Below are 24,559 nucleotides of genomic sequence, written 5' to 3'. Positions count from 1 at the left end.
TATAAATGACTGTCTCTGGTTCACTGCAGTTGCACAACAATGCAAGGTGCTGCAGAGACGAGCGAGCTGAAGCTGCACTTCCATCAGCTCCCCGGGGCAGACGTCTCCACGATCCCGAATGAGATATCGTCTGGGCGAGCTGAGAAACAGCAAACAGGTGTTTGGGCCGCCGAGATGGAAATGTGCAGGAGAAGAGCGATCAAACCGTCAGCCGTTCGCCTGCGCGGTGGGCGAGCAAAGGGGGTGAAAGGTCATCAGAGAGGGGGCGTGCAGTACCTGCAGCCAACGACAGGAGAAGAGAGCAAAGTCCGGCTCTCGCGTTATAAGTTACAGAGGAGAGCTGCAGAGTTGGTGTCATTTCCTTGGCTTACCACAATCATTTCCTGTGAAGTATTTGCAGGCTCTGAAATTACAGCTTCTTCGCTCAGCAGGGCCCCTTTGTGCCCCAGCTGCAGGCAGAGACGTCGTCAGCCAGATCTGAGGTAGATGTGGCATCAGCGTTACCAACACAGCTAAGGGCGAAGGTTTTCCTCAAAGTCGGTTTAGTGTGAGAGCGGTTTCTTAACTTTACCTGCATCCAGCGCAGATTCTCAGCATGTGACTCATGCATAACCCAGTGTGTCATTCAGCTACTTTACTCTAAATAATCCAGATTATTTCCTCTTTATTAGGCTTATCATGATCTTTGCGGCAGAGGATGAAGCATTCTAAAGTTTCCTACAGTATTAACAGGTAGAAAAAATATTCAGTCTTTAGCCACACTGACCTCAGTGCTGTATTTCTGGAGTGCATCTCAGCTGCAGCTGTGTCGGCTTCTTGAAACCAGAAGTGAACATATTTGGGTGGAAAGCTGAAGCTGTTTCATTAGCAACTGAAGATGTAAACAGTTTCCTGGCCACCAGTGACCAGCAGGGGGCAGCCCTCAGCTCCTTCACTCTGTGACATCAGCGAACTGCTAACCCCGATCATCTTAAGCAGGCCGCCTGGAATGATTTTGTTTTAGCTGTAAAACTGTCATTGAAAAAAAAAAATCAGCTGAGAGCATGAGATTTGGTCTCTTTTTTCAGGACAATTACTTCTTTCAACATCTGGAAGTTGTTTTGCTCTATATGTTTTGCTGTATACTAGAAGGGTGTAATCAGCGATTAAGAACATAAATTTTTTTTTTTAAATGTTACAGTTTTTACGGAATAAGACCCTCAGAACTTACATGAATAATAGACTGATAAACAATCCCCCTGGTAGAGCTCCAAAAACAGTTCCTGCCAAGCTGTAGGCGAAGGCCTGCGCTGGACTGCTGACACTTGTGCTCACCTTTATTTTTCCTGAGTGGATCATAAACCCACTCTGCTCTACAATTCCTCAAAGCCCTGCTTTTTCAGGGGTTGGAAGAGGGCTGGGTAGTGTATGTTTGCTAATGGTGACATGTCATATATGGAATTAAAAAACAAAAACATGGCATGAAACGCTAAAAACAGAGAAAGAATAAAAGAATAATTAAAAAAATGACAAAAAAAATACCAAAATGTCTGATAAAATGCTCTCTCTCCACATTCATCTTCACGGGGCTGCTGTGACACGGTGCTTGGGATTACCATAATGCCTCTAATATCCCTGAAAAGCGCAGAGTCACTGTTTTCAGGATCCGTTGGAATTTTTTTACATTGCACAAACTGTTCAAGAGTTATGGTAGTATAAAGAAACGTTACAGAAACCTGTCGCCAGGCATGGGTTAAGGCTAAAGGGCAGCGGGGATGTGAAACATAAGGCTCGGGGGCTTTTCCTACTTTTCCCATTAACGATGCACCAAAGTAATTAAATGATAGATTTCTTTCATTTTATACACAAACTTCTCAGAATTTAAGCCCCAAAAGTCATACTGACAGATTACTTTAATTTACTACAGAGGTATTTCTTTATCACTTAGAAAACCTGAGAAAGTTGAAATTGCACTCTTTTGTCTTATATTAAGATCTCTCATTGATTAAATGTGTGGTTAGACTTCTTCACTCTGACAGAAGTTGGAGTTTAAGTGGTCCAGCCCACGTACAATCAAAGTGGGGCTTCCCAGTCACAATCACTTCTCTTTGAATCGCCATATTTGACCTTTATTAATAAATTATCTTTAAATCACCAAAATGTAGCTGCACATAATTTAACTCATTCCAGGAAGAGAGCCCTCAGATTTTAAAAGGTCTTCACTGGCTTCCTGCAATTTCCAGTATTTTTTAAATTATTTTTTTAATTGGTGTTCCTAATGCAGATTTATTCTTGAAAAGTGGAGCTGCATAAGAATCTAAACCCGATCTTATGACGATTAGTTAATTTGCAAAGTAAAATAAAGCATTTAGCACCTATGTAAAAGTTATGATCATATTTAAGTAGCATTACAGTTCACAGGTTGCATATTCAAATAAATAATACATTTTTTAAAAAGTAGCTAAAGTACCTCATGTATCATTTCACATGAGTGAATCATGTCCATAATATTATTGGGTTATAATTATTGATGTCTGTATCTCTTTAATGTTGCAGCTGGTTATAATTTTAATTGCCCTGTAGCTCGATCTATAATAATTCAATCAATTTACAAACTAAAAGGAAAGCAAAGTTTTAAAATAAATAGTACAGTGTACAGAAAAATATACAGTACATGGAAGTACTTAAAGTACAAGTCCATTGAAAGTGAGTAAAGTACTTGAGTAAATGTACTCAGTTACATTCCCACTGGTGCTTTTATTTAATGGTGTTGGGGACAGTAAGATTAACAATACTCTAGTCCAATGGCTTTGACTGTAAGATACAAATAGAGATTCTGGCATCCTGTTAGCTTTAGAATTAGTTTTAAAAATCTTATTTTTTAACATTTCAACAATCCTTGAATTGTCCAGTAACTCTCAGGGCTTTTACTGGCTTTCCATTCCATCGTGTGTGGGTTAAAAACACCAGGACAGTGATGGTGAAAACTCGTGGCTGAGCTCATTAACCAATGGGTGGCATAACATGAACTGTACGGCTGCAGCAGACACCTGCTAATAAAGACCTCTGCTTCATAAAGAGAGGCTTTGAGGAGAAGCTGTTGGCAGAATTAACAGCACAGCAAGCAAAATATTTCTCAGATAATTCCATTAAAAAAGCTCCAAAAGACCCCAAAAAAATCTATAGAATTTTATGTCTATTTTTTAATTTTATTATTTTATGTCTCGATTTTATTACTGTTTAAATCAGGTACTGGTTACACTTTATGACCTTGAACTGTTTCTTTAATGGATTGTTCTGTCTTGTTTGGTGGTGGTTTTCAATTTTGCACTTACCTGGGCTGTGAGACACATAATTTCATCTCTTTGTCTTTTAAGATGACTAGAATGACAAATAAAGCGAACTTGAGCACTACATTGACACACCCATAATTCTAACCACTACAACAGGAAGAGTTATAAAGGAAACCAACACTCATACAGTAGATATGAAGGGGAAAATGAGCAGTGAGCTTGAGTTTATTTCTGCTGCTCTAACATGTGAGTCAATAGGGACTGACTTGCCTTTGGAGTCGGCCTGCTGGCCACCAGAGGAACTGCAGTTTTGCTTCATTTTCTGCCCAATCTCGACATTTCCCTCTTCTGGTATTTTCTCGTCTTTCCCCGTCAATAAAGGAGAAAGACAAAGATAAAAATCCCCAGCAAGTTCAAATAGCTGCCCTCTCCCAGAACTGGAGGTTACTTCCTGTTAAAAGGGATTTTTTTCTTCCCACTGTTGCCAAGTGCTTGCTCAAAGGGGCACATCACTTGTCTTATTTTATTTATTTCCTAACTTGTGAAGCACTTTGATCGAAACTATTGTTTTTAAATGTGCTATATAAATAAATACATTTTGATTTGATTATGATTTGATCTGATTGCTGGGTTTCTTTCCAATCATATGGGGTCTTTACCATACAATTTAAAGCACTTGAAATGATTTTTGGCACTATAGAAATAAAACTGAATAAATATATATGCTCATCAAGAAGAGCCAAAGTGTTATTTAAATGTTCCCCTTAAGTTTTTTAAACATGTGTTAAAATGAAAGGGAAGGATATACCTTACCAGATGTTTACATTCTTCACTATTTTATATCCTTCCTCGATCTTTAATAATTATAAAATTATCCGCTTAGTGCTTTTATTTTGGCCCAGTGATAGACTGCCAACTGTCCATAGACTGTCCTAGGAGTACTCTGCTCCTATTGTCCCCTCAACCCTGACGTGGATAAGCTGTTAAGCGCATGGATGTCTGATTAATGCAGTGCAGTAAGAACTAGCAGTTACCTTCCATGTAAATAGTAGTAATCAAACAAATGAAATTACGCTCAAATGCAGGAAAGAAAATGAGGAAATTCACTACTTAATGAAATCTTTTTAGTTACTTTCCATCACTGTGCTCTTGGTGCTTTAAATGCACAGTCATGACTGCACGAAGAGGATCAGTGAAGTGCAGAAAAAGCTCTGATTGGGACAGAAAAAGAGTGCAGGAACAACACTGTGTGAGGACACATCTTCATTCACTGCTTCACCCTTCACGTGTGCTCAGCTCCTGACAACATCATGGCTCATTTGTAATTTCGCTTTCAGCCCGTTTGCAGTAAAAGTCATTGTGCAAGCATCCAGGAATAAGCTAATGACCCCTGTGGCTGAAACAGATTAAGCCTTGTCATAGAATAAAATGGTCTTTTGGAGCTTGACAGACTGTAGATTAAACATGCGGTGCATTAATTCACTGCATTGAGGTCGTGGACAGTAATTTATGGCAGCAATTTAAAATCCTCCAGCAGAGTCTAAAACACTTTACAGAGACTGGTTAACGGAGGAGTTCACTGGAGGAAGGACATGTGTCTCTTTACTGTCTTTTAGCATCTGTTCTTAAAAACAAACCAGCTGCACAGTTTGTTGCAGGCTCTGCAGCAAATCTGAGGCCCTCTATGGAGCTTTAAAATCAGTCCTTTAACACATCTTAAGGTTTAATTTGAATCAAAAAGACGAATGTTACCAAATAAAACCAAGGGAGGTACAAAAGTACAACATTTCCTGCAGAATACTGTTAAGTAAATAGAAATACTTGAGTAAAATAGAATCTAAGCTGGGGCGCTTCTGCTGTTGGTTTGTTTTCTATCAGTGCAACACTGCCACCTTGTGTTTAAACTGTGGGGGGACAAGGGAAAAGGGAAATTTGGATCTCCTCCAGCTTTGATGGCACCATGCATTTGCTTTGGCTTCACTTCAGTCTATCCACAGTCAGGTTAATTTCTCACCAAGATCTTGCACTGATGAAGCACATCCCAAAGATTCTCAAAGGGGTTTAAGTATGGACTTGATGATCCAAGTGTGAAAATGATGCCTCCTGCTCCCCGAACCACTCTTTCATGGTTTGATCCTGGTTAATCATTTTGACACACACACACACACACACACACACACACACACACACACACACACACACACACACACACACACGCGCTATAAGGGATCCATGCAGTTATACTGCAGATTTTTTTTAATTTCATTTTTATTTTTTTACTTCAATAAATTATCTCAGTAAGTCTTTCAGGTTTTAATGTGTTGAAGAGTTCTTAACCTGATTTGTAAGTTTAAGAAATATTTTTAGTTGCTTCCTTTGCTTCACGGGGCCAATAATTAGACCCTTCTGAAATGTACTAACAACATTTAATGAGGATCTGTAAAAAAAAACAAAAAAACCAAAACAAAACAAAATCACATTATGTTTTATCATCCTTGACATTTCTAGTACAACACATACAGTGGCTTGCAAAAGTATTCGGCCCCCTTGAACTTTCCCACATTTTGTCACATTACAGCCACAAACATGAATCACTTTTATTGGAATTCCACGTGAAAGACCAACACAAAGTGGCGTACACGTGAGAAGTGGAACGAAAATCATACATGATTCCAAACATTTTTTACAAATAAATAACTGCAAAGTGGGGTGTGCGTAATTATTCAGCCCCCTTTGGTCTGAGTGCAGTCAGTTGCCCATAGACATGCCTCATGAGTGCTAATGACTAAATAGAGTGCACCTGTGTGTAATCTAATGTCAGTACAAATACAGCTGCTCTGTGACAGCCTCAGAGGTTGTCTAAGAGAATATTGGGAGCAACAGCACCATGAAGTCCAAAGAACACACCAGACAGGTCAGGGATAAAGTTATTGAGAAATTTAAAGCAGGCTTAGGCTACAAAAACATTTCCCAAGCCTTGAACATCCCACGGAGCACTGTTCAAGCCATCATTCAGAAATGGAAGGAGTCTGGCACAACTGTAAACCTACCAAGACAAGGCCGTCCACCTAAACTCACAGGCCGAACAAGGAGAGCGCTGATCAGAAATGCAGCCAAGAGGCCCATGGTGACTCTGGACGAGCTGCAGAGATCTACAGCTCAGGTGGGGGAATCTGTCCATAGGGCAACTATTAGTCGTGCACTGCACAAAGTTGGCCTTTATGGAAGAGTGGCAAGAAGAAAGCCATTGTTAACAGAAAACCATAAGAAGTCCTGTTTGCAGTTTGCCACAAGCCATGTGGGGGACACAGCAAACATGTGGAAGAAGCTGCTCTGGTCAGATGAGACCAAAATGGAACTTTTTGGCCAAAATGCAAAACGCTATGTGTGGCAGAAAACTAACACTGCACATCACTCTGAACACACCATCCCCACTGTCAAATATGGTGGTGGCAGCATCATGCTCTGGGAGTGCTTCTCTTCAGCAGGGACAGGGAAGCTGGTCAGAGTTGATGGGAAGATGGATGGAGCCAAATACAGGGCAATCTTGGAAGAAAACCTCTTGGAGTCTGCAAAAGACTTGAGACTGGGGTGGAGGTTCACCTTCAAGCAAGACAACGACCCTAAACATAAAGCCAGGACAACAATGGAATGGTTTAAAACAAAACATATCCATGTGTTAGAATGGCCCAGGCAAAGTCCAGATCTGTTTTGCAAAGAAGAATGGGCAAGGATTTCAGTCTCTAGATGTGCAAAGCTGGTAGAGACATACCTGGTCAAACTTAAGTTCTCCTCCGTCTGCAGCAAACTTGCAGGCAGCAGCTTCTCCCCCCTCACTCACATGCGTAAGTACTCAGTCGCCTAGTGCCCAAGCTCGGATCATACCAAAATTAGGGGGAATTTGCGACTGTGTGCTATGTGCTTCGAATATTGTGTAGTTTTTGTTTTATACAGTTGTCAGTCAGGCATCTAACTATGAGACAAATTACACTCCAAAAAATCCCGGGCTTCTGAAACAACTTGTCAGTCTGGACAGCCCTGACCACCAACCGAAACACATTCATGTCATGAAAGCATATTTTTAAAAAATGGCTAAGCAAACACGGCCAATAACTTTCATTCTGATGATCTGCAGAATGATTTGGGCACAAAATAAATTTCACTGTTCAAAAACTTGCAAACTATATACTGTGTGGACTGATCATATCCCACAAACTAAGTTTGTGCAGACTAAACTGTCTTTGTATTCACTTACACAACATGTCTCTCAGGATTAACTGGAGTCATCAGCAACAGCATAGAGCAATCAGGTCTCAAGTCTAATAACAGAAGACAGGAAAAGATCAATAAAGAAACAACTTCCCCAAACCAAAGCACAAATGAAACAATAAGTAAAACAGTTGATGTAACGTATAATTAAAGCTCAGCCTGATTAATATAAATGTCACTTACAATTATTAATATACTGGAAAACCAAAATAGTTACCACTCAGTTGATGACTTTCTGTCCAACTGCTTCTTCTTACAGACTTGTAAGGGTTTGATGTAACCTGGGGAGTGCTGGTCCTGAGCCTCAAAGACAGTAAGAAGCAAGCAGAGGGAGAAAAAACAGAAAATTATTTAGAAACTGATTTGATCCTTAATGGCTGTGCAGCAGTTATAACTTACAACACAGAAGGTCAATGTAGACCTCATACAACCAAATTAGACTAGCACATATAGTACTAAAAACATCTATTACTGTGTCTGAATGTGGGGGATTGACACTGTTAGTTTAGGCCTAAAGAGATGTGTTTAAAGAAAAGACCACCTAACTTAAATGTAATCACTGCATGCTTGATAAAAGCTAACTTCCAATATATAAAGTTTCTAATAAGCACAATTACCAGATAAAACATGTGTTTATATGTGACACAGGCAACCCCAACATGTTCTGATGATTCAACTGTGGAATTTAACTTCATTATTTAGAATATAGAAGAAGCTATAAAGCCAACATAGACTTTAACCATTTAGCAAGCCACGAATCTGGTTTATGGCTTTGGACTTTCACAACAAAAAATGTGTCTAAACACATGTTTTAACAAAACAAATACTGTTGTTGTTGTTCTTCTTATTGTTTAAAATGTAATTACACAGATATGTTTGTTAAATGTAAAAGCAGTTTGCTTATGGCTAAAGGCTAGATTTCACATTAATAGATGCCACAGATGTTCAAAAGCTGCCTCAAAGCATTCAAATAAATACAGGGGTTAAGAATAAACGGTTCATATGTTAGAAAGTTTTATATGGACTGAAAACAAGCCCCCAACCTTAACGGCTGCACCTTTCGAAAAGGTTTCTTCTGGGCTCTTATATAATAGCTGCTCACTTTTCTATTTCAATTAATCAAAATAAAGTTTCACTTTTTAAAACTGTGGGGTTAATTTTAAGTAACAGGAGCCGAGAGGCAGCAGCAACGTTAGGCTAACACTAGCTAGCTAGCAAGATCATAAATCTGGTGCTAAACTGAGAGAAGACACAAAAACAGTTTGAATAACAGTAAACATTTACTCACCAAATCAGTATATAACGTAAGGAATCACAGCAATGACAAGCGGCTCGATAAAGCCATTCTCCACAACGACTTTCCATGAAGTTCGTCTTGAATCGCTAACGAAGAAGAATAAAACCAGCCAAGTGCAGATGAAGTGGGCGAAGATGAAGCAGGGCAGCACGGAGGCGAAAGGAGCGAGGGCAGTGAGACGAGATGAGAAACAGTGTCACGGCCTTTTAAGTTCTGGAAAAATATAAGCAAATATCAACCCAATAATTTCTCACAACTGAAACATAAACGAAAGTTAACTTAATCTGATTCAACAACTTCAAAAAGTGGTTAAAAAAATCATTTTAAACCCTCCCGTCGCCCCATCTGACATTTGGCAAACAAAACATTTCCACCACACCCCTCCAGGGGGCTCTTAATCCCTTAATTATTGGGAGGGTCCAGAAGTTAACAAACTAATCACTTTTACAAACCTTTTCCAAAAGTAAAATTAATTACAAATTTACATAGCAAAACAAGGTAAGCTTATTCTTACTGTTATAACAAACAGGACTTTTTAAACAAATGTCTATTTTTATTGCAGGGAATAGGTAAGGTTAAAGTTTAACAACAAACACTGAGCCTCACTTTTGATATTCGCACACAACATGAATAAACTGAGATCCAAACTCTGTCTCGCAGCCTTTTCTATTAAAATACCTCGTATAGCACTAAATCTGGTACCTGAACACAGTGAAATATCTTCATTTTTAACATATTTATGGCTGTGATGAATCAGCATCTCTCTCATGTGTTTTAATACCTGTGACATGACGGTCATGAGCCTGCACACAGACGTCGTGTTGAACAGATGGCGCTGTGGTGAGGTCAGAATAACTAAGAGCTGATTGCGCTCAAAACTGAGACTTTTTTATCTGATTGTAAACAGCCTTCAAAGTTAAATGTTGCTACCAGGGGCGTCATACTGGAGGCTAAAGTGATGCTCAGATAAAGACACCCACGGAGGCAAAGGAGGGAGGCAGCCGCAGGTCTCTCTCTTAAGGATGTAACACAAGATGAGCTCATACAACGGCAATGAAACATTATTAAAACAGCAAATAGCTTTTATCGGTGGAAGTGAAGAAAGCGGAAAATAAAAGCTTTTCTACCACAGAGAAGAGCTTTTCTCTAAGTGGTGAAAATGGTTTTCGGGTAAATGAAGAGGGATGAGTTCTACTAAATTTAAATGGATATATTTCTAATTAATTTCTACTTTATTATTTCTAACTATGAATTCAATTGTAAAAATCTGACAGCCTTTTCTTTGTGGGCGTTACCCATTTTCAATCAGCCAATAGGGAGCAATGTTGTGGGCGGAGCCTGTTTAAAAGATGAAAGGCAAGAGAATCGAGCCATGACGTCAGAAACTCTGAAAGCCCGTTCTTTGTGGGCGTTACCCATTTTCAATCAGCCAATAGGGAGCAATGTTGTGGGCGGGGCCTGTTTCAAAGATGAAAGGCAAGAGAATCGAGCCATGACATCACAGTCAACCCAACTCCATAAATAGCAGGTGAGACCCTCACTTGACAGCACGTTTCTAACAGTCACGAGCGATTCACTGGATGAACTTTTGTTCTGCTGCCCTCAGTCATATCTGAATATCTGTTTCATTGTAACACCGTAGCGTTGTTTCAAATGTCAAAAATGAGCAACCAAAAAGCAAAACCACAATTTGTGTGCACTTTGCCAAAAAGTACACTGGACAAACTTATTCAGGTGAGGAAAGCCTTCCAAAACACTCTCTCTGAAAATCAACTTTTAAAAGAGGACACAAAGACAGCCAGACAGCAAATCAATCAGCTGATGGCCCAAATTTCACTCATGCGTGCCAAGCTGGACCAGTATGAGATCCAAGCTGGAGAACTCACTGATGAATCAGTGTCACGCAAAGTGGAAATGAGCAGCGCCACCAAAGAAAAAGGGGATCAGACTTGTTCAGGTCAGACCAACAACTTTGACCTTGACATGAACCATCTGAAACAGCAGCTTCAGCAGAGGGACAGCGAAATCCTGACCCTGAAACAGGAGAAGGACAGTCTGTCTCCCGAACCTGCACAGCTTCAGACACACGAGAATCCCAAAGTTGTGTGCACGCTGCCAAAGAGTACACTGGACGACCTTGTTCGGGTTAGGAAAGCCTTCCTAAAAGCTCTGTCCGAAAATAAACTTTTAAAAGAGGATTCAAAGACAGCCAGACAGCAAATCAAACAGCTGATGGCCCAAGCATCAATGATGCGTACCAAGCTGGAACAATATACGATCCAAGCTGGAGAAGAACAGGAGGAACAGACTTGTTCAGATCAGGAGAAGACCATCACCTTTGACCTTGAAATGAACTGTGTGAAAGAGCAGCTTGGGCAGAGGGACAGCAAAATCCTGATCCTGAAACAGGAGAAGGAAAGTCTGTCTGCTGAGCTCGCACAGCTTCAGAAACACCAGGCCTCTCTGGCAGACACTCTGTGCAATGAGAGAAAACACAGAGAGAATCTGGAGCAGGAGAAGAAAGTCCTGGAGGAAGAAAATAAAGTCCTGGAAGAGCAGAAAGTGGTGAAGGACACAAAAGAAATTCAGAAAAATCTGGACGAGCAGACCCAAGAATTAGCGGAGGCAAAGACTGAGACAGTAGAGACGGCAACCCCAGAGTCGTCCTCATCAGAAACCCTCCAGGTGTATCACAGTGCAGATGAGATCAACCAAATACTGGAGACAAAGGCTGAAACATCAACACTGGAGAAAACACTGAAAATGGAGGATAAGTTGCGCGTCAACAGACTGATCCAGTTGGTGGTTTCTCAGGCCATAGAAAAAGTCTCCTCTAAATACAAGCTCTTCACAGAGCGCCTCACTCCCGACTGCATCAGCGATCGCCTGATTGAGAAAATCTGGCCTGAAATCGAGCTGAAACATTTGGATCTGTCCCCGAAACGTCTGAAAAATCTAGACAAGGCCATTCTGAAGGATCTTTGCAAAACAAACAACTGCAAGGAAAAATATTTGATTTTTAATCTGAGGGAACAGCTTGATAATATTACTGTCCCAGCCTTCACCAAACACCTGCTGTCATTACCAAGAAGAGTACTCAGTGTCTCTAAACACAGAGAAGAGTACAAGGAAGTGGTGAAAAACGTCACTAAAGATCTGGTAATGCACGCTATGAGCCAAGAAAATGAGACGACAACATGGCGTCTAGGAACATCAGATTTTATTATACAGAGGCTTTCCCATAAGATCTGGAGCAAAATTCTGTCCAAAAACTACAAAATGTCCTTGGAGAACATTGAACAACTCGCCCTGACGGTGTACAACGAACTCCATGACAGGTGGGATTCTCCAGCACTCTTATTGAAGTCAAGCAACCCAGTGGTTGACGAAGCAATCGTCAAAACCTTCAAAAACCACGCCAAACTGAGGAGCCAAAATATCATCTTTAGGGCTTTCTCGTGTGCACGCTAAAATTGAACTGACACGTGCATGCCACTATGTGACAAAACTCTTAAAGTGGCTTAAAATATTCATTTAAATTGGGCATCTAAATTTAATTTTAAAACCAGGTGGTTAAAAAGAACCACTCTTCTTCTCCCAACTTCCTTCCCTCATCACCAACTGGCCGAGGCAGATGGCCACCCCATCCCAGAGCCTGGGTCTGCCGGAGGTTTCTCTCTTTTCAAAGAGAGTTTTTCCTTCCCACTGTCGCCAAAGTGCTTGCTCTAGGGGGTTGGAGTTTTTGTGCAATATTGTAGGGTCTTGACCTTACAATATAAAGCACCATGAGGGAAGTGTTGTTGGGGTTTGGTGCTGTTTCTTAGCTCAAAATGTCCAATTACAACAGGACATTTTGAGTTCAGAAACAGCACCAAACCACAAAACAAAATAAAAATAAAAAATAAAAAAAACTTTGAATTTGTGCTTTGTTCTATTTGCTGTAAATTTGCTAAGAATGTCATATCAGATTAGAATTGTGTGTCTCAATATCATGTATCGTAGCATCACCCTGTAGTTCAATTTGAAGTGGATGTCACAGTAATGTCTTTCTGTATGTGTGAAAAACACGGGAGATACTCAAAGTATAACCGGTGTTTGAGGTTAGCTGGTTACATTTGTTTAGATATTCTACTCTCCGTGTTCCAGATCCCCAGAATTGATATTTTCACTGAATGGTCTTTTCTGTCTGCCAGTGTGTCATGCAGTTTTCAAGATTAAAGACTTTGGAAAAGAAGAAAAAAAATCCCCACTCCTGGAAATGCATCTAGCCTTCATAACAATATTATTTACAGACAATTAATTGTTTTAATTTTGAATAGAAAGCCTTCAACCTGGTTTTATTTAGATTTATTTAGATTGTGTTCCCCCTCATACTGACACATCTGAATTAAAACTGATAAACAGGATTTCAAAGGAGGGCGTGATGGACACTGAGCAGCAGATCAGTCCGTGTAGAAACAGGACATAAGGTTAAGGAACAGGGGGGATCATTTGATTGTGATCATTTTTTGATCTGACTCAGTGATGCTGGCTTCTCTCCTGGACACATCTTCCCTTTGCATGCAATTCACCGATGTAGAATAGAATAGGTCTAACACGGTGAAGGACCAGGGCGCCTGACTGTAGCATGATAAATAATAAGCTCATCAGAATTGCTTCGCCTACGGAGGCCGAATGTTTGAATAAAACACAGGAAACAGAAATAGAGCCCAAAAATAAATATATTATTTATGTTAAGTTGATGCTGAGTTTATAGACAGATATACAAAAAATAAATATGCATATATCACAACAAAAACAATAGTAATAATACAAAACAGCTCATTCCTCATTTCCCCTTTAATTTAATGACTGATATGTTGAAATGGTTTGACACACAGTGAAATGATTTAATGCACAGCAGAAAGTCCATATTCAAATTCATCTCCACATTAAGATGAGTGTAGCCTGGAAAAAGGTTAGCCACACAGGACACAAATACTGGGGTTCTTAATGTGCAGTTTTTATTGTCAATAAACAAAAATGTCCTTTGACCTTTACTTTTGTCAAACAGCAGCCATATGGACTTGTACTGAACACTGACAACATGAGAGGTAACGTGGCAAAGTAACAGAATAAACGATTTTAAAAAAAGATGTGCCGGCACAATATGAGGAAGAAAGGAAATGAAATAAAATACAAAACACAAAAATACGGCAGTGGCCTCTGTCTGTGCAGAACAAAATACAAAGAGCTAAATCACACAAAGCTCCTTTAAAAAAAAAGTGGAAGTGTTACATACATTTTCTATAAACACTGACATTCCACAGCAATCTCAGCTCACTTGGAATACTGCAGCACACAGCTCACAACTTATCCCTTGCATGCAGAAAATAGCCGCTCATACACATACAGGTCCTTTGCATCATCCATTTCAGAAACATATCATCTTGTTAAAATACTGATGTTTTACCACTGCACTACAATTATACCAATATGTTTCAACGAGTTATGTGCATATTTAACAATTCCTTACCAACAATTTAACTTCTTCACAGCAATCCCGTTCCACATCCACAAATAAAAGTAAACAGGAAGTCCCAAGATGCATTTCTTGCAAGTTTTTTTGGGGAAACTGCAGGTAAAGCCTTAAGCACTGCTCCCCCCGCGACCACAATATGTAACTACACAAAGCAATAAAATTAACAGGTTCAAGTGCACATAACATGCAGATAACAAAAGAAATAGCACAAGGAATAACATAAAATTACTCAATAACATTGTTGTCTTAACATACATGGAAACAAAGAAACAGCATTTTAAGACCCTATTTTGAAGCTTATATGGATATTTGGTTAACTGAAGGTTAACTGGCATGTTTTCTGCTACTGCAAACATTCGAAATCCCTTCTCATCTTTAGGTTGCTGCTCTGTGCTGGCCCCTTTCAGCTCATCTTTGTCAGGATTTGGATGGAAGACTTTATAATAAATAACTTTAAGTATTAGACCGAGGACATAAACTGCAATAACACAGGCAGCTGTGATTAAAGCGTACATGGGCTGTATCACAAAATCAGGAGGATGTTTGCTCATCTTCCAGCACCACACAGCACAGACGATGCAAATATCAGCCATTATCAGTCAATAATCAGCATTTTTCCATCTACAGAAAATGAAAATGGACTTTCTTTTGGTACTGTCACGAATACCTCGTACATTAAGGGATAGTATTTTTAAGGAACGGAAATGTAAGTCTGCCATAGGGGAAGAAGGGAACAAATAAAGTGAACTGGATGTCTGTTATTAAATTAACTAGAAACTTGTAACGTGCTAAGGTATAAACACCTAAGGAAGATGCTCTCAAGAGGGAACAGTAAGTTTTCAGTACCTAAGTAAAATTTATCAGACTGTTTTTTCTTTTTTCAATGAAGTGACCAAAATGCTTAAGCAAATTAATCGAGCCATGACGTCAGAAACTCTGACAGCCTGTTCTTTGTGGGCGTTACCCATTTTCAATCAGCCAATAGGGAGCAATGTTGTGGGCGGAGCCTGTTTAAAAGATGAAAGGCAAGAGAATCGAGCCATGACGTCAGAAACTCTGACAGCCCGTTCTTTGTGGGCGTTACCCATTTTCAATCAGCCAATAGGGAGCAATGTTGTGGGCGGAGCCTGTTTAAAAGATGAAAGGCAAGAGAATCGAGCCATGACGTCAGAAACTCTGAAAGCCCGTTCTTTGTGGGCGTTACCCATTTTCAATCAGCCAATAGGGAGCAATGTTGTGGGCGGGGCCTGTTTTAAAGATGAAAGGCAAGAGAATCGAGCCATGACATCACAGTCAACCCAACTCCATAAATAGCAGGTGAGACCCTCACTTGACAGCACGTTTCTAACAGTCACGAGCGATTCACTGGATGAACTTTTGTTCTGCTGCCCTCAGTCATATCTGAATATCTGTTTCATTGTAACACCGTAGCGTTGTTTCAAATGTCAAAAATGAGCAACCAAAAAGCAAAACCACAATTTGTGTGCACTTTGCCAAAAAGTACACTGGACAAACTTATTCAGGTGAGGAAAGCCTTCCAAAACACTCTCTCTGAAAATCAACTTTTAAAAGAGGACACAAAGACAGCCAGACAGCAAATCAAACAGCTGATGGCCCAAATTTCACTCATGCGTGCCAAGCTGGACCAGTATGAGATCCAAGCTGGAGAACTCACTGATGAATCAGTGTCACGCAAAGTGGAAATGAGCAGCGCCACCAAAGAAAAAGGGGATCAGACTTGTTCAGGTCAGACCAACAACTTTGACCTTGACATGAACCATCTGAAACAGCAGCTTCAGCAGAGGGACAGCGAAATCCTGACCCTGAAACAGGAGAAGGACAGTCTGTCTCCCGAATCTGCACAGCTTCAGACACACGAGAATCCCAAAGTTGTGTGCACGCTGCCAAAGAGTACACTGGACGACCTTGTTCGGGTTAGGAAAGCCTTCCTAAAAGCTCTGTCCGAAAATAAACTTTTAAAAGAGGATTCAAAGACAGCCAGACAGCAAATCAAACAGCTGATGGCCCAAGCATCAATGATGCGTACCAAGCTGGAACAATATACGATCCAAGCTGGAGAAGAACAGGAGGAACAGACTTGTTCAGATCAGGAGAAGACCATCACCTTTGACCTTGAAATGAACTGTGTGAAAGAGCAGCTTGGGCAGATGGACAGCAAAATCCTGATCCTGAAACAGGAGAAGGAAAGTCTGTCTGCTGAGCTCGCACAGCTTCAGAAACACCAGGCCTCTCTGGCAGACACTCTGTGCAATGAGAGAAAACACAGAGAGAATCTGGAGCAGGAGAAGAAAGTCCTGGAGGAAGAAAATAAAGTCCTGGAAGAGCAGAAAGAGGTGAAGGACACAAACGAAATTCAGAAAAATCTGGACGAGCAGACCAAAGAATTAGCGGAGGCAAAGACTGAGACAGTAGAGACGGCAACCCCAGAGTCGTCCTCATCAGAAACCCTCCAGGTGTTTCAGAGCGAAGATGAGATCAACCAAATACTGGAGACAAAGGCTGAAACATCAACACTGGAGAAAACACTGAAAATGGAGGATAAGTTGCGCGTCAACAGACTGATCCAGTTGGTGGTTTCTCAGGCCATAGAAAAAGTCTCCTCTAAATACAAGCTCTTCACAGAGCGCCTCACTCCCGACTGCATCAGCGATCGCCTGATTGAGAAAATCTGGCCTGAAATCGAGCTGAAACATTTGGATCTGTCCCCGAAACGTCTGAAAAATCTAGACAAGGCCATTCTGAAGGATCTTTGCAAAACAAACAACTGCAAGGAAAAATATTTGATTTTTAATCTGAGGGAACAGCTTGATAATATTACTGTCTCAGCCTTCACCGAACGCCTGCTGTCATTACCAAGAAGAGTACTCAGTGTCTCTAAACACAGAGAAGAGTACAAGGAAGTGGTGAAAAACGTCACTAAAGATCTGGTAATGCACGCTATGAGCCAAGAAAATGAGACGACAACATGGCGTCCAGGAACATCAGATTTTATTATACAGAGGCTTTCCCATAAGATCTGGAGCAAAATTCTGTCCAAACACTACAAAATGTCCTTGGAGAACATTGAACAACTCGCCCTGACGGTGTACAACGAACTCCATGACAGGTGGGATTCTCCAGCACTCTTATTGAAGTCAAGCAACCCAGTGGTTGACGAAGCAATCGTCAAAACCTTCAAAAACCACGCCAAACTGAGGAGCCAAAACATCATCTTTAGGGCTTTCTCGTGTGCACGCTAAAATTGAACTGACACGTGCATGCCACTATGTGACAAAACTCTTAAAGTGGCTTAAAATATTCATTTAAATTGGGCATCTAAATTTAATTTTAAAACCAGGTGGTTAAAAAGAACCACTCTTCTTCTCCCAACTTCCTTCCCTCATCACCAACTGGCCGAGGCAGATGGCCACCCCATCCCAGAGCCTGGGTCTGCCGGAGGTTTCTCTCTTTTCAAAGAGAGTTTTTCCTTCCCACTGTCGCCAAAGTGCTTGCTCTAGGGGGTTGGAGTTTTTGTGCAATATTGTAGGGTCTTGACCTTACAATATAAAGCACCATGAGGGAAGTGTTGTTGGGGTTTGGTGCTGTTTCTTAGCTCAAAATGTCCAATTACAACAGGACATTTTGAGTTCAGAAACAGCACCAAACCACAAAACAAAATAAAAATAAAAAATAAAAAAAACTTTGAATTTGTGCTTTGTTCTATTTGCTGTAAATTTGCTAAGAATGTCATATCAGATTAGAATTGTGTGTCTCAATATCATGTATCGTAGCATCACCCTGTAGTTCAATTTGAAGTGGATGTCACAGTAATGTCTTTCTGTATGTGTGAAAAACACGGGAGATACTCAAAGTATAACCGGTGTTTGAGGTTAGCTGGTTACATTTGTTTAGATATTCTACTCTCCGTGTTCCAGATCCCCAGAATTGATATTTTCACTGAATGGTCTTTTCTGTCTGCCAGTGTGTCGTGCAGTTTTCAAGATTAAAGACTTTGGAAAAGAAGAAAAAAAATCCCCACTCCTGGAAATGCATCTAGCCTTCATAACAATATTATTTACAGACAATTAATTGTTTTAATTTTGAATAGAAAGCCTTCAACCTGGTTTTATTTAGATTTATTTAGATTGTGTTCCCCCTCAGACTGACACATCTGAATTAAAACTGATAAACAGGATTTCAAAGGAGGGCGTGATGGACACTGAGCAGCAGATCAGTCCGTGTAGAAACAGGACATAAGGTTAAGGAACAGGGGGGATCATTTGATTGTGATCATTTTTTGATCTGACTCAGTGATGCTGGCTTCTCTCCTGGACACATCTTCCCTTTGCATGCAATTCACTGATGTAGAATAGAATAGGTGTAACACGGTGAAGGACCAGGGCGCCTGACTGTAGCATGATAAATAATAAGCTCATCAGAATTGCTTCGCCTACGGAGGCCGAATGTTTGAATAAAACACAGGAAACAGAAATAGAGCCCAAAAATAAATATATTATTTATGTTAAGTTGATGCTGAGTTTATAGACAGATATACAAAAAATAAATATGCATATATCACAACAAAAACAATAGTAATAATACAAAACAGCTCATTCCTCATTTCCCCTTTAATTTAATGACTGATATGTTGAAATGGTTTGACACACAGTGAAATGATTTCATGCACAGCAGAAAGTGCATATTCAAATTCATCTCCACATTAAGATGAGTGTAGCCTGGAAAAAGGTTAGCCACACAGGACACAAATACTGGGGTTCTTAATGTGCAGTTTTTATTGTCAATAAACAAAAATGTCCTTTGACCTTTACTTTTGTCAAACAGCAGCCATATGGACTTGTACTGAACACTGACAACATGAGAGGTAACGTGGCAAAGTAACAGAATAAACGATTTTAAAAAAAGATGTGCCGGCACAATATGAGGAAGAAAGGAAATGAAATAAAATACAAAACACAAAAATACGGCAGTGGCCTCTGTCTGTGCAGAACAAAATACAAAGAGCTAAATCACACAAAGCTCCTTTAAAAAAAAGTGGAAGTGTTACATACATTTTCTATAAACACTGACATTCCACAGCAATCTCAGCTCACTTGGAATACTGCAGCACACAGCTCACAACTTATCCCTTGCATGCAGAAAATAGCCGCTCATACACATACAGGTCCTTTGCATCATCCATTTCAGAAACACATCATCTTGTTAAAATACTGATGTTTTACCACTGCACTACAATTATACCAATATGTTTCAACGAGTTATGTGCATATTTAACAATTCCTTACCAACAATTTAACTTCTTCACAACAATCCCGTTCCACATCCACAAATAAAAGTAAACAGGAAGTCCCAAGATGCATTTCTTGCAAGTTTTTTTGGGGAAACTGCAGGTAAAGCCTTAAGCACTGCTCCCCCCGCGACCACAATATGTAACTACACAAAGCAATAAAATTAACAGGTTCAAGTGCACATAACATGCAGATAACAAAAGAAATAGCACAAGAAATAACATAAAATTACTCAATAACATTGTTGTCTTAACATACATGGAAACAAAGAAACAACATTTTAAGACCCTATTTTGAAGCTTATATGGATATTTGGTTAACTGAAGGTTAACTGGCATGTTTTCTGCTACTGCAAACATTCGAAATCCCTTCTCATCTTTAGGTTGCTGCTCTGTGCTGGCCCCTTTCAGCTCATCTTTGTCAGGATTTGGATGGAAGACTTTATAATAAATAACTTTAAGTATTAGACCGAGGACATAAACTGCAATAACACAGGCAGCTGTGATTAAAGCGTACATGGGCTGTATCACAAAATCAGGAGGATGTTTGCTCATCTTCCAGCACCACACAGCACAGACGATGCAAATATCAGCCATTATCAGTCAATAATCAGCATTTCTCTATCTACAGAAAATGAAAATGGACTTTCTTTTGGTACTGTCACGAATACCTCGTACATTAAGGGATAGTATTTTTAAGGAACGGAAATGTAAGTCTGCCATAGGGGAAGAAGGGAACAAATAAAGTGAACTGGATGTCTGTTATTAAATTAACTAGAAACTTGTAACGTGCTAAGGTATAAACACCTAAAGAAGATGCTCTCAAAAGGGAACAGTAAGTTTTCAGTACCTAAGTAAAATTTATCAGACTGTTTTTTCTTTTTTCAATGAAGTGACCAAAATGCTTAAGCAAATTAATCGAGCCATGACGTCAGAAACTCTGACAGCCTGTTCTTTGTGGGCGTTACCCATTTTCAATCAGCCAATAGGGAGCAATGTTGTGGGCGGAGCCTGTTTAAAAGATGAAAGGCAAGAGAATCGAGCCATGACGTCAGAAACTCTGACAGCCCGTTCTTTGTGGGCGTTACCCATTTTCAATCAGCCAATAGGGAGCAATGTTGTGGGCGGGGCCTGTTTCAAAGATGAAAGGCAAGAGAATCGAGCCATGACATCACAGTCAACTCAACTCCATAAATAGCAGGTGAGACCCTCACTTGACAGCACGTTTCTAACAGTCACGAGCGATTCACTGGATGAACTTTTGTTCTGCTGCCCTCAGTCATATCTGAATATCTGTTTCATTGTAACACCGTAGCGTTGTTTCAAATGTCAAAAATGAGCAACCAAAAAGCAAAACCACAATTTGTGTGCACTTTGCCAAAAAGTACACTGGACAAACTTATTCAGGTGAGGAAAGCCTTCCAAAACACTCTCTCTGAAAATCAACTTTTAAAAGAGGACACAAAGACAGCCAGACAGCAAATCAAACAGTTGATGGCCCAAATTTCACTCATGCGTGCCAAGCTGGACCAGTATGAGATCCAAGCTGGAGAACTCACTGATGAATCAGTGTCACGCAAAGTGGAAATGAGCAGCGCCACCAAAGAAAAAGGGGATCAGACTTGTTCAGGTCAGACCAACAACTTTGACCTTGACATGAACCATCTGAAACAGCAGCTTCAGCAGAGGGACAGCGAAATCCTGACCCTGAAACAGGAGAAGGACAGTCTGTCTCCCGAACCTGCACAGCTTCAGACACACGAGAATCCCAAAGTTGTGTGCACGCTGCCAAAGAGTACACTGGACGACCTTGTTCGGGTTAGGAAAGCCTTCCTAAAAGCTCTGTCCGAAAATAAACTTTTAAAAGAGGATTCAAAGACAGCCAGACAGCAAATCAAACAGCTGATGGCCCAAGCATCAATGATGCGTACCAAGCTGGAACAATATACGATCCAAGCTGGAGAAGAACAGGAGGAACAGACTTGTTCAGATCAGGAGAAGACCATCACCTTTGACCTTGAAATGAACTGTGTGAAAGAGCAGCTTGGGCAGAGGGACAGCAAAATCCTGATCCTGAAACAGGAGAAGGAAAGTCTGTCTGCTGAGCTCGCACAGCTTCAGAAACACCAGGACTCTCTGGCAGACACTCTGTGCAATGAGAGAAAACACAGAGAGAATCTGGAGCAGGAGAAGAAAGTCCTGGAGGAAGAAAATAAAGTCCTGGAAGAGCAGAAAGAGGTGAAGGACACAAACGAAATGCAGAAAAATCTGGACGAGCAGACCAAAGAATTAGCGGAGGCAAAGACTGAGACAGTAGAGACGGCAACCCCAGAGTCGTCCTCATCAGAAACCCTCCAGGTGTATCACAGTGCAGATGAGATCAACCAAATACTGGAGACAAAGGCTGAAACATCAACACTGGAGAAAACACTGAAAATGGAGGATAAGTTGCGCGTCAACAGACTGATCCAGTTGGTGGTTTCTCAGGCCATAGAAAAAGTCTCCTCTAAATACAAGCTCTTCACAGAGCGCCTCACTCCCGACTGCATCAGCGATCGCCTGATTGAGAAAATCTGGCCTGAAATCGAGCTGAAACATTTGGATCTGTCCCCGAAACGTCTGAAAAATCTAGACAAGGCCATTCTGAAGGATCTTTGCAAAACAAACAACTGCAAGGAAAAATATTTGATTTTTAATCTGAGGGAACAGCTTGATAATATTACTGTCCCAGCCTTCACCGAACGCCTGCTGTCATTACCAAGAAGAGTACTCAGTGTCTCTAAACACAGAGAAGAGTACAAGGAAGTGGTGAAAAACGTCACTAAAGATCTGGTAATGCACGCTATGAGCCAAGAAAATGAGACAACAACATGGCGTCCAGGAACATCAGATTTTATTATACAGAGGCTTTCCCATAAGATCTGGAGCAAAATTCTGTCCAAACACTACAAAATGTCCTTGGAGAACATTGAACAACTCGCCCTGACGGTGTACAACGAACTCCATGACAGGTGGGATTCTCCAGCACTCTTATTGAAGTCAAGCAACCCAGTGGTTGACGAAGCAATCGTCAAAACCTTCAAAAACCACGCCAAACTGAGGAGCCAAAATATCATCTTTAGGGCTTTCTCGTGTGCACGCTAAAATTGAACTGACACGTGCATGCCACTATGTGACAAAACTCTTAAAGTGGCTTAAAATATTCATTTAAATTGGGCATCTAAATTTAATTTTAAAACCAGAGTGGTTAAAAAAAACCACTCTTCTTCTCCCAACTTCCTTCCCTCATCACCAACTGGCCGAGGCAGATGGCCACCCCATCCCAGAGCCTGGGTCTGCCGGAGGTTTCTCTCTTTTCAAAGAGAGTTTTTCCTTCCCACTGTCGCCAAAGTGCTTGCTCTAGGGGGTTGGAGTTTTTGTGCAATATTGTAGGGTCTTGACCTTACAATATAAAGCACCATGAGGGAAGTGTTGTTGGGGTTTGGTGCTGTTTCTTAGCTCAAAATGTCCAATTACAACAGGACATTTTGAGTTCAGAAACAGCACCAAACCACAAAACAAAATAAAAATAAAAAATAAAAAAAACTTTGAATTTGTGCTTTGTTCTATTTGCTGTAAATTTGCTAAGAATGTCATATCAGATTAGAATTGTGTGTCTCAATATCATGTATCGTAGCATCACCCTGTAGTTCAATTTGAAGTGGATGTCACAGTAATGTCTTTCTGTATGTGTGAAAAACACGGGAGATACTCAAAGTATAACCGGTGTTTGAGGTTAGCTGGTTACATTTGTTTAGATATTCTACTCTCCGTGTTCCAGATCCCCAGAATTGATATTTTCACTGAATGGTCTTTTCTGTCTGCCAGTGTGTCGTGCAGTTTTCAAGATTAAAGACTTTGGAAAAAAAGAAAAAAAATCCCCACTCCTGGAAATGCATCTAGCCTTCATAACAATATTATTTACAGACAATTAATTATTGTAATTTTGAATAGAAAGCCTTCAACCTGGTTTTATTTAGATTTATTTAGATTGTGTTCCCCCTCAGACTGACACATCTGAATTAAAACTGATAAACAGGATTTCAAAGGAGGGCGTGATGGACACTGAGCAGCAGATCAGTCCGTGTAGAAACAGGACATAAGGTTAAGGAACAGGGGGGATCATTTGATTGTGATCATTTTTTGATCTGACTCAGTGATGCTGGCTTCTCTCCTGGACACATCTTCCCTTTGCATGCAATTCACCGATGTAGAATAGAATAGGTGTAACACGGTGAAGGACCAGGGTGCCTGACTGTAGCATGATAAATAACAAGCTCATCAGAATTGCTTCGCCTACGGAGGCCGAATGTTTGAATAAAACACAGGAAACAGAAATAGAGCCCAAAAATAAATATATTATTTATGTTAAGTTGATGCTGAGTTTATAGACAGATATACAAAAAATAAATATGCATATATCACAACAAAAACAATAGTAATAATACAAAACAGCTCATTCCTCATTTCCCCTTTAATTTAATGACTGATATGTTGAAATGGTTTGACACACAGTGAAATGATTTAATGCACAGCAGAAAGTATATTCAAATTCATCTCCACATTAAGATGAGTGTAGCCTGGAAAAAGGTTAGCCACACAGGACACAAATACTGGGGTTCTTAATGTGCAGTTTTTATTGTCAATAAACAAAAATGTCCTTTGACCTTTACTTTTGTCAAACAGCAGCCATATGGACTTGTACTGAACACTGACAACATGAGAGGTAACGTGGCAAAGTAACAGAATAAACGATTTTAAAAAAAGATGTGCCGGCACAATATGAGGAAGAAAGGAAATGAAATAAAATACAAAACACAAAAATACGGCAGTGGCCTCTGTCTGTGCAGAACAAA

The 24,559-nt window shown here is 40.3% G+C and overlaps 1 protein-coding gene and 1 long non-coding RNA gene across 2 annotated transcripts in view; one reads left to right on the top strand and one right to left on the bottom strand.

Moving 5' to 3' along the window:
* Positions 1-5,778: 5,778 nt before the first annotated feature.
* On the bottom strand, positions 5,779-9,196 carry LOC146363269 (uncharacterized). The gene is made up of 3 exons (XR_014799269.1): positions 8,830-9,196; positions 7,759-7,844; positions 5,779-7,591 (listed from the first exon to the last, which is right to left on the bottom strand). It is a non-coding gene; the product is annotated as an uncharacterized LOC146363269 (long non-coding RNA).
* Positions 9,197-10,285: 1,089 nt separating this feature from the next.
* The window catches only part of LOC146363268 (uncharacterized), a 28,756-nt gene continuing 14,482 nt past the window's right edge, over positions 10,286-24,559 (top strand). Inside the window, exons 1-3 of the mRNA XM_084918967.1 lie at positions 10,286-12,298; positions 15,734-17,608; positions 20,923-22,797. Of these exons, the coding sequence (XP_084775093.1) occupies positions 10,492-12,298; positions 15,734-17,608; positions 20,923-22,797 (5,557 nt within the window). The 5' untranslated portion in view covers positions 10,286-10,491. The remainder of the gene's footprint in view (positions 12,299-15,733; positions 17,609-20,922; positions 22,798-24,559) is intronic.

The sequence above is a fragment of the Perissodus microlepis genome, chromosome 22 (genome assembly GCF_051167445.1).
Source record: "Perissodus microlepis isolate ML-2025 ecotype Zambia chromosome 22, ASM5116744v1, whole genome shotgun sequence".
Lineage (NCBI taxonomy): Eukaryota > Metazoa > Chordata > Actinopteri > Cichliformes > Cichlidae > Perissodus > Perissodus microlepis.
This window is presented reverse-complemented; position numbering and strand designations above follow the sequence as displayed.